Here is a 14,469-nt window from a genome sequence, read left to right as displayed (position 1 = left end):
CATCAACACCAACATCATCTTCATCATCATCATCCTCATCATCATCTTCATCATCATCATCCTCATCATCATCATCATCACCAACATCATCATCATCATCACCATCATCATAATCATCATCACCATCATCCTCATCACCAACATCATCATCATCAACATCATCATCATCATCAACATTCACTTCATCATCATCATCAACATCAACACCAACATCATCTTCATCATCATCATCCTCATCCTCATCACCAACATCATCTTCAACATCATCACCAACATCATCATCATCATCATCACCAACATCATCTTCATCATCATCATCATCTTCATCATCATCATCAACATCATCATCATCATCAACATAATAATAATAATAATAATAAATTGAATTTGTATAGCGCTTTTCTCAAACTCAAAGTCGCTTTACAGGGCAGGTGAATAAGCAAGAGAAGAGAAGAGAGAGAAAAAAAAAAAATAAAAAAATAAAAAAAACCTATAGGGATGGGAGGGGCGTGGGGCTACGGATAGGCAGAGGTGAAGAGATGGGTCTTGAGGCGGGACTGGAAGATGGTGAGGGACTCAGAGGTGAGGATCTCATGGGGGAGGGAGTTCCAGAGCCTGGGAGCTGCCCTGGAAAAGGCTCTGTCCCCAAAACTGCGGAGCTTGGACTTGTGGATGCAGAGGAGACCGGCTGAGGTGGATCTGAGGGACCGTGAGGGTTGATAGGGGGAGAGGAGGTCAGTGAGGTATAGGGGGCCAGGTGGTGGATGGCTTTGTAGGTAAGGACCAGGATTTTGTATGTGATCCGGTGGGAAATAGGGAGCCAGTGTAGTTGTTTTAGGACTGGAGTGATGTGGTGCCAGGATTTGGAGCGGGTGATGAGTCGGGCGGCTGCATTCTGGACCAGTTGGAGTCTTTTTATGTAGTTTGAGCTAATACCAAGGAGTAGTGAGTTGCAATAGTCCAGTCGTGAGGAGATGAAGGCGTGAATGAGTCTTTCAGCAGCAGAGGGTGTGAGTGAGGATCTGATTTTGGCGACGTTGCGGAGGTGAAAGAAGGAGGTTTTAATGACATGACAGATGTGAGGTTCAAGGGAGAGGGTTGAATCAAAAACCACGCCGAGGTTGCGGGCCTGTGGGGATGGGGAGACAATGGTGTCGTCAATGGTGAGAGTGATGTTATTGGTTTTGCTGAGAGTGGATTTGGAGCCTATGAGGAGGAATTCTGTTTTATTGCTATTGAGTTTGAGGAAGTTATGTTGCATCCAGGTTTTAATAGCTGACAGACAGGAGTTGATATGGGAGAGGGGAGGATTGTGGGGGGATTTGGTGCTGAGGTAGATCTGAGTGTCATCGGCATAACAGTGGAAATTCAGTTTGAAGTGACGAAGTATCTGACCAAGGGGGAGGATGTAAATGATGAAGAGGAGGGGGCCGAGTACGGATCCTTGGGGAACGCCTTGGGTGACTGTGGCTGTTGCAGAGGTGTGATTATGAAGAGAGATGAAGTGGGATCTGTTGGAAAGGTAGGAACGGAGCCAGCTGAGTGCAGTACCTTCGATACCAAGGTCTTTGAGTCTGGTGAGCAGGATGTTATGGCTCACGGTATCGAAGGCTGCACTCAGGTCGAGAAGAATAAGGATGTTGAGGGAACCAGTGTCAGCGGAGGTGAGGAGGTCATTAAGGACTTTGAGGAGAGCAGTTTCTGTGCTGTGGAGGGGGCGAAAACCAGATTGGAGAGGTTCAAATTGGTTATTGGCATGAAGATGGGTTTGTAATTGTAAAGCGACTATACGTTCCAGGGTTTTAGACAGAAAGCGGAGGGTGGAAATTGGGCGGTAGTTGTTGAGGGAAGAGGGATCCAGACCAGGTTTTTTGAGGATAGGGGTGGCAGCGGCAGTTTTGAAAGCAGAGGGAACAGTTCCAAGGGACAATGAGGAATTGAAGAGGTTAGTGAGGTAGGGGCAAAGGACGGGGAGGCAGGACTTCAGGAGTGGAGTAGGGAGGGAGTCAAGTGAGCAGGTAGTCGGTTTGGAAGAGCTGATGAGTTTAGAGATTTCAAGAGTGGTGACCAAATTAAACTGGGAGAGGAGGCAGTGTGGAGAAGGGGGAGAGAGGTCAGGAGGGATGGGGGGAAAAGGGCCCGTGATAGGTGCTGGAGTAGATACTGGAAGGTCGGATGCAGGGGATAGAGATTGATGAATGATATTGATTTTATCAGCGAAAAAGTGAAGGAATGAGTTGCAGAGATCCGGAGTAGAGGTAAGGAAGGTGTTGGTCCGAGGCTTGATGAGGTTGTTCAATGTGGAGAAGAGGGTTCTGGGGTTTAGACAGGGGTTGGTGAGGATGGTGGAGAGGTAGGCAGATTTGGCGGCAATGAGGGCATCTTTGTAGGCAATGAGGTGGAGTTTATAGGCTTCATGGTGGACTGTGAGAGATGATTTTTTTGTCAGGCGTTCAAGTTGGCGTCCAGTTTGTTTCATTTTCCGGAGTGCAGGTGTGTACCAGGGTGACGAGTTGTTAAAAGTGACAGTTTTTGTTTTGAGGGGGGCCAGAGTGTTAAGGGAGGTACACAAAACGGAGTTGAGGTGGTTTGTGAGATCATCAGGTGAGGTGAGGGTTGAATCCACGTGGAGAGTGGTGGAGAGCAGGTCAGAGAGATGATGGGGATCAATTGATTTAAGGTTGCGGAAGGTGATTTCTCTGCGGAGGCGGGGGCGGGGGGTTGGAGACGGAATGGTGAACCGTATCAGTTTGTGATCAGAGAGGGGAAAGAGGCATGGATGGAGGTTGAGCATCAACATCATCATCATCAACATCATCACCAACATCATCATCATCACCAACATCATCATCATCATCTTCATCATCATCATCAACATCATCATCATCAACATCATCATCATCATCATCACCAACATCATCATCATCATCACCAACATCATCATCATCACCAACATCATCATCATCATCTTCATCATCATCATCAACATCATCATCATCAACATCATCATCATCACCAACATCATCATCATCATCACCAACATCATCATCATCACCAACATCATCATCTTCATCATCACCAACATCATCATCATCATCATCTTCATCATCACCAACATCATCCTCATCAACATTCATCATCTTCATCATCATCACCATCATCATCATCTTCATCATTATCAACATAATCATCTTCATCATCATCACCAACATCATCATCATCATCACCAACATCATCATCATCATCATCATTATCAACATAATCATCTTCATCATCATCATCATCACCAACATCATCATCTTCATCATCACCAACATCATCATCATCACCAACATCATCATCATCATCATCACCAACATCATCATCATCATCACCAACATCATCATCATCACAAACATCATCATCATCATCACCAACATCATCATCATCACCAACATCATCTTCATCATCACCAACATCATCATCATTATCATAATCTTCATCATCACCAACATCATCATCATCACCATCATCATCATCAACATCATCATCATCATCAACACCATCATCCTCATCAACATTCATCATCTTCATCATCATCATCATCATCATCAACATAATCATCATCATCATCATCATCTTCATCATCACCAACATCATCATCATAATCATAAACACCATCATCATCAGCATCATCATCAACATCATCATCATAATCATAAACACCATCATCATCAGCATCATCACTATCAACCTTCATCATCTACATCATCTTCATAATCATCACCAACATCATCATCACCTTCATCACTATTATGGGACGTTATGATCATAGACATAATAAATACATATACGCCCTATTGACCGCTTTGAAACGTTGCTGCGATACGTCAACGCGTCCGCCATTTTGCTGAGGGCAAGACTGCGCTGTTAACAAATGCAAGTAAACGGGTGAGCTGCGATTTTCCTGGATAAAAACAATGATAACGTTTACATTTATTTGTACACAACCGATTTCAGTGGTTTGTACGTGGTGTACGTTACTATTACTAATTATATAATGACCAAATACAACCAGAAAAAAATGTGCAGTCTTGTTTGTGAAAGGTAATTACCCGAGACCTGTTTTCAATTGTGTGGCGATTTGTACAGCCCCAAGAGCACACGAAGCAGGCATTTTTCTCAATTCCCGTAACGAGGGGAATGGGAAAGTTGCCCTCCGCAATATGGCGGCGACTTTGACATACGCTCCAGTGGCCAATAGGGCGTCTATGTATTTATTATGTCTATGGCTATGATCTTCTGGTTAAACCAGGGTTATTTTAGTGAACTAAAACTATAAAAATAAACTATTTTCTCAAGTAAATGTGTGTTTTGTTTGCTTGAGTTGAAGTTAGCGATAATAACCCTAATGTTTGAGCGGTTCAGTTCTCCAACACGGATCAGTTACCGGGAACGGTTCAGTTCTCCAACACGGATCAGTTACCGGGAACGGCTCAGTTCTCCAACACGGATCAGTTACCGGGAACGGCTCAGTTCTCTAACACGGATCAGTTACCGGGAACGGCTCAGTTCTCTAACACGGATCAGTTACCGGGAACGGCTCAGTTCTCCAGCACGGATCAGTTACCGGGAACGGCTCAGTTCTCTAACACGGATCAGTTACCGGGAACGGCTCAGTTCTCTAACACGGATCAGTTACCGGGAACGGTTCAGTTCTCTAACACGGATCAGTTACCGGGAACGGCTCAGTTCTCCAGCACGGATCAGTTACCGGGAACGGCTCAGTTCTCTAACACGGATCAGTTACCGGGAACGGCTCAGTTCTCTAACACGGATCAGTTACCGGGAACGGCTCAGTTCTCCAACACGGATCAGTTACCGGGAACGGTTCAGTTCTCTAACACGGATCAGTTACCGGGAACGGCTCAGTTCTCTAACAGGGATCAGTTACCGGCAACGGCTCAGTTCTCTAACACGGATCAGTTACAGGGAACGGTTCAGTTCTCCAAAACGGATCAGTTAAAGGGAACGGTTCAGTTCTCCAACACGGATCAGTTACCGGGAACGGCTCAGTTCTCCAACACGGATCAGTTACCGGGAACGGTTCAGTTCTCCAACACGGATCAGTTACAGGGAACGGTTCAGTTCTCCAACACGGATCAGTTGCCGGGAACGGTTCAGTTCTCCAACACGGATCAGTTACCGGGAACGGCTCAGTTCGCTAACACGGTCAGTTACCGGGAACGGTTCAGTTCTCCAACACAGATCAGTTACAGGGAACGGTTCAGTTCTCTAACACGGATCAGTTAACGGGAACAGTTCAGTTCTCCAACACGGATCAGTTACCGGGAACGGCTCAGTTCTCCAACACAGATCGGTTACCGGGAACGGCTCAGTTCTCTAACACGGATCGGTTACCGGGAACGGTTCAGTTCTCCAACACGGATCAGTTACCGGAAACGGTTCAGTTCTCCAACACGGATCGGTTACCGGGAACGGCTCAGTTCAGTAACACGGATCGGTTACCGGGAACGGTTCAGTTCTCTAACACAGATCAGTTACCGGGAGCGGCTCAGTTCTCTAACACGGATCAGTTACCGGGAACGGTTCAGTTCTCCAACACGGATCAGTTGCCGGAAACGGTCCAGTTCTCCAACACGGATCGGTTACCGGGAACGGCTCAGTTCTCTAACACGGATCGGTTACCGGGAACGGTTCAGTTCTCTAACACAGATCAGTTACCGGGAACGGCTCAGTTCTCTAACACGGATCGGTTACCGGGAACGGTTCAGTTCTCCAACACGGATCGGTTACCGGGAACGGCTCAGTTCTCTAACACAGTCAGTTACCGGGAACGGTTCAGTTCTCTAACACGGATCAGTTACCGGGAACGGTTCAGTTCTCTAACACGGATCAGTTAACGGGAAGAGTTCAGTTCTTCAACACGGATCAGTTACCGGGAACGGCTCAGTTCTCCAACACAGATCGGTTACCGGGAACGGTTCAGTTCTCCAACACGGATCAGTTACCGGGAACGGCTCAGTTCTCTAACACGGATCGGTTACCGGGAACGGTTCAGTTCTCCAACACGGATCAGTTACCGGGAACGGTTCAGTTCTCCAACACGGATCAGTTACCGGAAACGGTTCAGTTCTCCAACACGGATCGGTTAGCGGGAACGGCTCAGTTCTCTAACACAGATCAGTTACCGGGAACGGTTCAGTTCTCTAACACAGATCAGTTACCGGGAACGGCTCAGTTCTCTAACACAGATCAGTTACCGGGAACGGCTCAGTTCTCTAACACGGTCAGTTACCGGGAACGGTTCAGTTCTCCAACACGGATCGGTTACCGGGAACGGTTCAGTTCTCTAACACAGATCAGTTACAGGGAACGGCTCAGTTCTCTAACACAGATCAGTTACCGGGAACGGCTCAGTTCTCTAACACAGATCAGTTACCGGGAACGGCTCAGTTCTCTAACAGGGTCAGTTACCGGGAACGGCTCAGTTCTCTAACAGGGTCAGTTACCGGGAACGGTTCAGTTCTCTAACACGGATCGGTTACCGGGAACGTTTCAGTTCTCCAACACGGATCAGTTACCGGGAACGGCTCAGTTCTCTAACACGGATCAGTTACCGGGAACGGTTCAGTTCTCCAACACAGGTCAGTTACCGGGAACGGCTCAGTTCTCTAACACGGATCAGTTACCGGGAACGGCTAAGTTCTCCAACACGGATCGGTTACCGGGAACGTTTCAGTTCTCCAACACGGATCAGTTACCGGGAACGGCTCAGTTCTCTAACACGGATCAGTTACCGGGAACGGCTAAGTTCTCCAACACGGATCAGTTACCGAGAACGGTTCAGCTCTCTAAGACGGATCAGTTACCGGGAACGGTGTAGTTCTCCAACACAGATCGGTTACCGGGAACGGTTCAGTTCTCCAACACGGATCAGTTACCGGGAACGGTTCAGTTCTCCAACACGGATCAGTTACCGGGAACGGTTCAGTTCTCCAACACAAATCAGTTACCGGGAACGGTTCAGTTCTCCAACACGGATCAGTTACCGGAAACGGATCAGTTCTCCAACACGGATCAGTTACCGGGAACGGCTCAGTTCTCTAACACGGATCGGTTACGGGGAATGGTTCAGTTCTCCAACACGGATCAGTTACCGGGAACGGTTCAGTTCTCCAACACGGATCAATTACCGGGAACGGCTCAGTTCTCTAACACGGATCGGTTACGGGGAATGGTTCAGTTCTCCAACACGGATCAGTTACCGGGAACGTTTCAGTTCTCCAACACGGATCGGTTACCGGGAACGGTTCAGTTCTCTAACACGGATCAGTTACCGGGAACGGTTCAGTTCTACAACACAAATCAGTTACCGGGAACGGTTCAGTTCTCCAACACGGATCAGTTACCGGGAACGGTTCAGTTCTCCAACACGGATCAGTTACCGGGAACGGTTCAGTTCTCCAACACAAATCAGTTACCGGGAACGGTTCAGTTCTCCAACACGGATCAGTTACCGGAAACGGATCAGTTCTCCAACACGGATCAGTTACCGGGAACGGCTCAGTTCTCTAACACGGATCGGTTACGGGGAATGGTTCAGTTCTCCAACACGGATCAGTTACCGGGAACGGATCAGTTCTCCAACACGGATCAGTTACCGGGAACGGCTCAGTTCTCTAACACGGATCGGTTACGGGGAATGGTTCAGTTCTCCAACACGGATCAGTTACCGGGAACGGTTCAGTTCTCCAGCACGGATCAGTTACCGGGAACGGTTCAGTTCTCCAACACGGATCAGTTACCGGGAACGGCTCAGTTCTCTAACACGGATCGGTTACGGGGAATGGTTCAGTTCTCCAACACGGATCAGTTACCGGGAACGGTTCAGTTCTCCAACACGGATCAGTTACCGGGAACGGCTCAGTTCTCTAACAGGGTCAGTTACCGGGAACGGTTCAGTTCTCTAACACGGATCGGTTACCGGGAACGTTTCAGTTCTCCAACACGGATCAGTTACCGGGAACGTTTCAGTTCTCCAACACGGATCAGTTACCGGGAACGGTTCAGTTCTCCAACACAGGTCAGTTACCGGGAACGGCTAAGTTCTCCAACACGGATCAGTTACCGAGAACGGTTCAGCTCTCTAAGACGGATCAGTTACCGGGAACGGTGTAGTTCTCCAACACAGATCGGTTACCGGGAACGGTTCAGTTCTCCAACACGGATCAGTTACCGGGAACGGTTCAGTTCTCCAACACGGATCAGTTACCGGGAACGGTTCAGTTCTCCAACACAAATCAGTTACCGGGAATGGTTCAGTTCTCCAACACGGATCAGTTACCGGAAACGGATCAGTTCTCCAACACGGATCAGTTACCGGGAACGGCTCAGTTCTCTAACACGGATCGGTTACGGGGAATGGTTCAGTTCTCCAACACGGATCAGTTACCGGGAACGGTTCAGTTCTCCAACACGGATCAATTACCGGGAACGGCTCAGTTCTCTAACACGGATCGGTTACGGGGAATGGTTCAGTTCTCCAACACGGATCAGTTACCGGGAACATTTCAGTTCTCCAACACGGATCGGTTACCGGGAACGGTTCAGTTCTCTAACACGGATCAGTTACCGGGAACGGTTCAGTTCTACAACACAAATCAGTTACCGGGAACGGTTCAGTTCTCCAACACGGATCAGTTACCGGGAACGGTTCAGTTCTCCAACACGGATCAGTTACCGGGAACGGTTCAGTTCTCCAACACAAATCAGTTACCGGGAACGGTTCAGTTCTCCAACACGGATCAGTTACCGGAAACGGATCAGTTCTCCAACACGGATCAGTTACCGGGAACGGCTCAGTTCTCTAACACGGATCGGTTACGGGGAATGGTTCAGTTCTCCAACACGGATCAGTTACCGGGAACGGATCAGTTCTCCAACACGGATCAGTTACCGGGAACGGCTCAGTTCTCTAACACGGATCGGTTACGGGGAATGGTTCAGTTCTCCAACACGGATCAGTTACCGGGAACGGTTCAGTTCTCCAGCACGGATCAGTTACCGGGAACGGTTCAGTTCTCCAACACGGATCAGTTACCGGGAACGGCTCAGTTCTCTAACACGGATCGGTTACGGGGAATGGTTCAGTTCTCCAACACGGATCAGTTACCGGGAACGGTTCAGTTCTCCAACACGGATCAGTTACCGGGAACGGCTCAGTTCTCTAACACGGATCGGTTACGGGGAATGGTTCAGTTCTCCAACACGGATCAGTTACCGGGAACGTTTCAGTTCTCCAACACGGATCGGTTACCGGGAACGGTTCAGTTCTCTAACACGGTCAGTTACCGGGAACGGTTCAGTTCTCTAACACGGATCGGTTACGGGGAACGGTTCAGTTCTCCAACACGGATCAGTTACCGGGAACGGCTCAGTTCTCTAACACGGATCAGTTACCGGGAACGCTCAGTTCTCCAACACGGATCAGTTACCGGGCACGGCTCAGTTCTCTAACACGGATCAGTTACCGAGAACGGCTCAGTTCTCTAACACGGTCAGTTACCGGGAACGGCTCAGTTCTCCAACACGGTCAGTTACCGGGAACGGCTCAGTTCTCCAACACGGATCAGTTACCGGGCACGGCTCAGTTCTCTAACACGGATCAGTTACCGAGAACGGCTCAGTTCTCCAACACGGATCAGTTACCGGGCACGGCTCAGTTCTCTAACACGGTCAGTTACCGGGAACGGCTCAGTTCTCCAACACGGATCAGTTACCGGGCACGGCTCAGTTCTCTAACACGGTCAGTTACCGGGAACGGCTCAGTTCTCCAACACGGATCAGTTACCGGGCACGGCTCAGTTCTCTAACACGGATCAGTTACCGGGAACGGCTCAGTTCTCCAACACGGATCAGTTACCGAGAACGGCTCAGTTCTCTAACACGGATCGGTTACCGAGAACGGCTCAGTTCTCTAACACGGTCAGTTACCGGGAACGGCTCAGTTCTCTAGCACGGTCAGTTACCGGGAACAGGCTGCCGGTGATCAGAGTAGGGTTCTCCTCGCAGTCGCACACCAGCTGGTCCAAGGCCTTGATCCTCTCCCTGAAGTCTCTGGAGCTCAGCAGCGTCTTCATCTGCGCGACGTACTCGCTTCTGTCCGCCAGACTGTGGACGGCCGCTTTGCTCAGGTACTGACCACAGTCTCTGTGAAGGCATGGACTGATGAGTGTGTGTGAGCGTCAGAAAGACGTGTGTGTCTATGTGTGTGTGAGAGAGTGTGTATGTGAGTGTGTGTGTGTGTGATGGTCAGACAAATGTGTGTGTGTGTGTCAGTGTGTGAGCGTCAGACAGACGTGTGTGTGTGTGTATGTGTGTGTGTCAGTGTGTGAGTGTCAGACAGATATGTGTGTGTGTCAGTGTGTGAACGTCAGACAGATGTGTGTGTGTGTGTCAGTGTGTGAGCGTCAGACAGACGTGTGTGTGTGTGTGTGTGTGTGTCAGTGTGTGAGTGTCAGACAGATGTGTGTGTGTGTCAGTGTGTGAACGTCAGACAGATGTGTGTGTGTGTGTGTGTCAGTGTGTCAGCGTCAGACAGACGTGTGTGTGTGTGTCTCAGTGTGTGTGTGTGTGTGTGTGTGTACCTGCTGGCTGTCAGGGGGTCACGGGTGAGGGACGAGGTGCGCACGATCCCGCTGCCCATGAGAGAGCGTCTGCCCCGCGCCGACGGAGCGTCCTGAGGCATTTCACCCAAACCCTGAAACGCACACACACACACACACACACACACACACACACACACACACACACACACACACACACACACACACACACACACACACACACACACACACACACACACACACACACACACACACACACACACACACACAGATCAACACTCAACACAGATAGAAGACTGCAATCAGTGTTGGGGAAAGTTACTTTTAAAACAATATTGCGTTACTCCCTTAAAAAGTAACTAATTGCATTATTTACTACTATTGCGATATTTTACTTTTTTCCACCTGGGCTGGGCTTGTTTTCTTTACAAAAAAAAAAGTTATATTTTTGGGCAAATGTAAACACCCTTTCACACCAACGAGTATTAACCCTTTCACGAGTATTAACATTAGAGGCTAAAGGGCCCAAATCAAGTGAAAGCTGATTGGCTAGCTTAGGTGGGCCAAAAATCACCACTTATATTATTCATTATATTATTATTCACTATCAATCGCCACTTACACTAAAAGAATGCAAAATCATTCTAGTGTTTTGGTGATTCCCTTATTGACGTTTCAATCGGGTTATTGTCCGGTCGGGGAAGTTCAATTCTCTTTCACTTGTCCATTCAAAAACTCCTCTTGTCCCGGACAAGCGTTAACGTGGAGCCCTGCAGACGTGTTGTGGTGTTCACACACAACACACACACACACACACACCTTTGTTTTGAGAGTGAAGACGGCGTCCCTGATGGCCGGCAGGTCTTTAGCCGGGACAAACTTCTCCATCATTTTATCGAAGTCCCGGTGAGAGGACAGAAACAGCAGCATCCGTCGCCCGAAGTACCTGAGAGAGACACAGCATCACTAGGGCTGGGCATCCTGTGAATTTAACCATTTCGATTCCGGATTCGATTCTGCTTATCGATTCCTAATTTCGATTCCAATAAGGTAAAAAAAAAAAACCTTCGATATCATTCACATTTAGTGTTATCGCAAAACATTTAACTGTACCTGAATATCATGAACACAAATCATCAGGATATAGAATAGAGTTCGACCGATTCATCGGTTTTGCCGATTAATCGGCACCGATAGTTCATTGGTGTAACTATTGTTATCGGTAAAAATCCACACCGATAGTTTTTCCGGGTTGCGTCCATTGCTGGAGCGGCTGAGAAGTGTGCGGATCATTACACAGTACGAGAGCGCTGAGAAGAGACTGCTGGCATTATACAGAGCGAGAGCGCCCGGACAAATAACAAACTATCACTGGCTGAGTTGTTTACGTTAGCACGTGAGGCTGCGCACAGCACAGAGAGAACACGCAGCACAGAGAGCGCCGACACTTCAGACGCGCATTTAAAACACCGACAGCGAAACGGTATGAATACATAACACTAAAGTATATTGCCATATCATTATAAAGTAATTAATTTGTTGACTAGATGCTGCATCAGCAGAGAAAGCACAGAAGTATGTTTGCCGTTGAGGCTGAGAGGACTCTAACATTAGTTCCCGTATACATAATATAGGTCTTTATTAAATTTTAATTGCCATCTTTAAGCATGACTCTCTGGAATTATATGAAATGGTAACACTTTACAATAAGATTACATTTTTAGCATTAACTAAGGTTAATAAAAGTTGTAGAAGTATTATTCATTGTTAGTTTGTTAATTTCAACATTTACTAATGCATTTGAAATGGAGTTTTAATTCTTATTTTATCTGTTATTACCTTAGTTGATGTACTATGAACTAACATGAATGATAAAGGTTCAATTGTACCTTTACAATACATCATTGTTAACAAATGCGACTTGCAAAGTGTTACCTATGAAATTTACGTATGTTTCTAGGTTATAGCTAACGAAACTTGTAATATTTTAATGGTTAAATTATTTTCTGTATAGAGTTTGTTCTGTAGAACTTCTGATTTTAATATATTCATATTTATATATTTATTTCATTTAGCACATTTCAGTTCAGCACTGTTTTACTTGTGAGTGTTATGTTTGTTTTTAATCCAGTATACATTTAAAAAAAATATCGGTTACGATCAAACCTAAATATCGGTATCGGTAAAATCCACTATCGGTCGACCTCTAATAAAGAACACTTAAACAAGGAACGTTTGCCTGTGGTGTAAAAACACCATAGAAAAACAACTAACCGAACTAATATAAACTACAAACATTATTAAAGACAAGTAAACACTCAGTAATTAAACAAGAACAAATTGAAAATTAGCAATCACTACAAATAGATCGACAAATATACGATTGAAATAAACAGTGTTTTATGATTTTCAGGTACAGAAACTAATCAAATGTAAAATAACACTGCAGTTTATAATTATAATATACATTACAGATATACTTACAAAACTTATTCAGTCAAGAATGAATTAATTTTCTGTTTGTCTATTGTTGTTTGATTAGTGTTATTATAGAGACAGCAGGAATATTAGTGCTGTCACTTTAAGAGCTGCCCAATATAGTTACACACGCCTGCAGAACAGAGTCTCTCGCGCTTGAATTGTCTAAAGTCATATTGAAATGTTCACAAAGGAATCGATGAGAGGAATCAAAATTAAAATTTTACAACAAGTATCCGATTCCAGACCTCAAGTAATCCTGAAATCAATTTTCGATTCCCAACCCTACACGCGACACTGAAGCGCTGAGGTGAGAGCGTGAGTGACCTCTGACCCCCGGCTCACTTGTCCTCTGACCCCTGGCTCACCTGACCTCTGACCCCTGGCTCACCTGACCACTGTTCCCGGGCTCACCTGACCTCTGGCTAACCTCTGACCCCTGGCTCACCTGACCTATGACCTCTGGCCCACCTGACCTCTGTTCACCTGACCTATGGCTCACCTGGGCTATGAACTCTGGCTCACCTGACCTCTGACCCCAGCTCACCTGACCTATGACCTCTGGCTCACCTGACCTATGACCTCTGGCTCACCTGACCTCTGACCCCTGGCTCACCTGGCCTCCTGAGACGAGTCCTGTGCCAGCTTGGAGACGGCGGGGAGAATGCGGTCGGTCAGGTCTTTGGTCCCGGACAGCAGACGAGCAGCACCGGCTCTCTCCACCAGAGCACACACATGCTGAGCCGCACACTTACGCACAACCGAGCTCAGGTGACTGATGACACAAACACAAACACGTTTTAGCATGTGAACAGCATAACAGAAGCTGGGCGTGTGTGTGTGTGTGTGTGTGTTCACCCCAGTCCCCCGGTGAGGAGCGCGCTCAGGCTGCGGGTCAAAGAGCAGTGTTCACACATGCGCTCCAGTGCTCGCTCTGCATCCTGGCGTATGAAGGCGTTGGATTCTCCGGCTTTCTGCAGCAACACTCGGGCCGTCCCGTCCAGCTCCTGGTCCATTCCCTTCTGCAGCGCCGCGAACATCTCGCCCAGCGCCGCCACCGCCACGCGCGACACGCCCGAGCGCAGGTTACGAACCTGCAGAGATCAGGGAGACAGACAGAGCTCAATCCTGGAGAGCAGCGACAAACATATTTCATAATTGATGAATTTTACAACATTAAACTGCCCTATAGTACTATAATAAAGGCTCCTAATGTTGTTCTACTGGTCTCCAACTACAAGTTCACACGCATCTAAGATCAATAAACACTAATGTCCTCATAATCTGCACTGCAGCATCAGCTCTTTTCTCTCAGTGTCTGAAACGCTTCGATCAAAGATTCAGTCTCTCTAAGCCCCGCCTC

The 14,469-nt window shown here is 47.4% G+C and overlaps 1 protein-coding gene across 3 annotated transcripts in view; it reads right to left on the bottom strand.

The window, feature by feature from the left end:
* togaram1 (TOG array regulator of axonemal microtubules 1) overlaps nt 1–14,469 on the bottom strand; it is a 43,877-nt gene that overhangs the window by 6,340 nt on the left and 23,068 nt on the right. For 2 of the 3 annotated variants that reach the window (XM_077221737.1, XM_077221738.1), the window contains 5 exons: nt 13,965–14,200; nt 13,723–13,881; nt 11,448–11,574; nt 10,650–10,762; nt 10,032–10,212 (listed from right to left, as the gene is read on the bottom strand). In XM_077221737.1, the coding sequence (XP_077077852.1) occupies nt 10,032–10,212; nt 10,650–10,762; nt 11,448–11,574; nt 13,723–13,881; nt 13,965–14,200 (816 nt within the window). Of the gene's footprint in view, nt 1–6,161; nt 6,210–10,031; nt 10,213–10,649; nt 10,763–11,447; nt 11,575–13,722; nt 13,882–13,964; nt 14,201–14,469 lie in introns of those variants that run through there. The other variant, XM_077221739.1, reaches the window with a different exon arrangement.

The sequence above is a fragment of the Siphateles boraxobius genome, unplaced genomic scaffold (genome assembly GCF_051911475.1).
Source record: "Siphateles boraxobius isolate OS27281-9 unplaced genomic scaffold, OSU_SipBor_1 85, whole genome shotgun sequence".
Lineage (NCBI taxonomy): Eukaryota > Metazoa > Chordata > Actinopteri > Cypriniformes > Leuciscidae > Siphateles > Siphateles boraxobius.
This window is presented reverse-complemented; position numbering and strand designations above follow the sequence as displayed.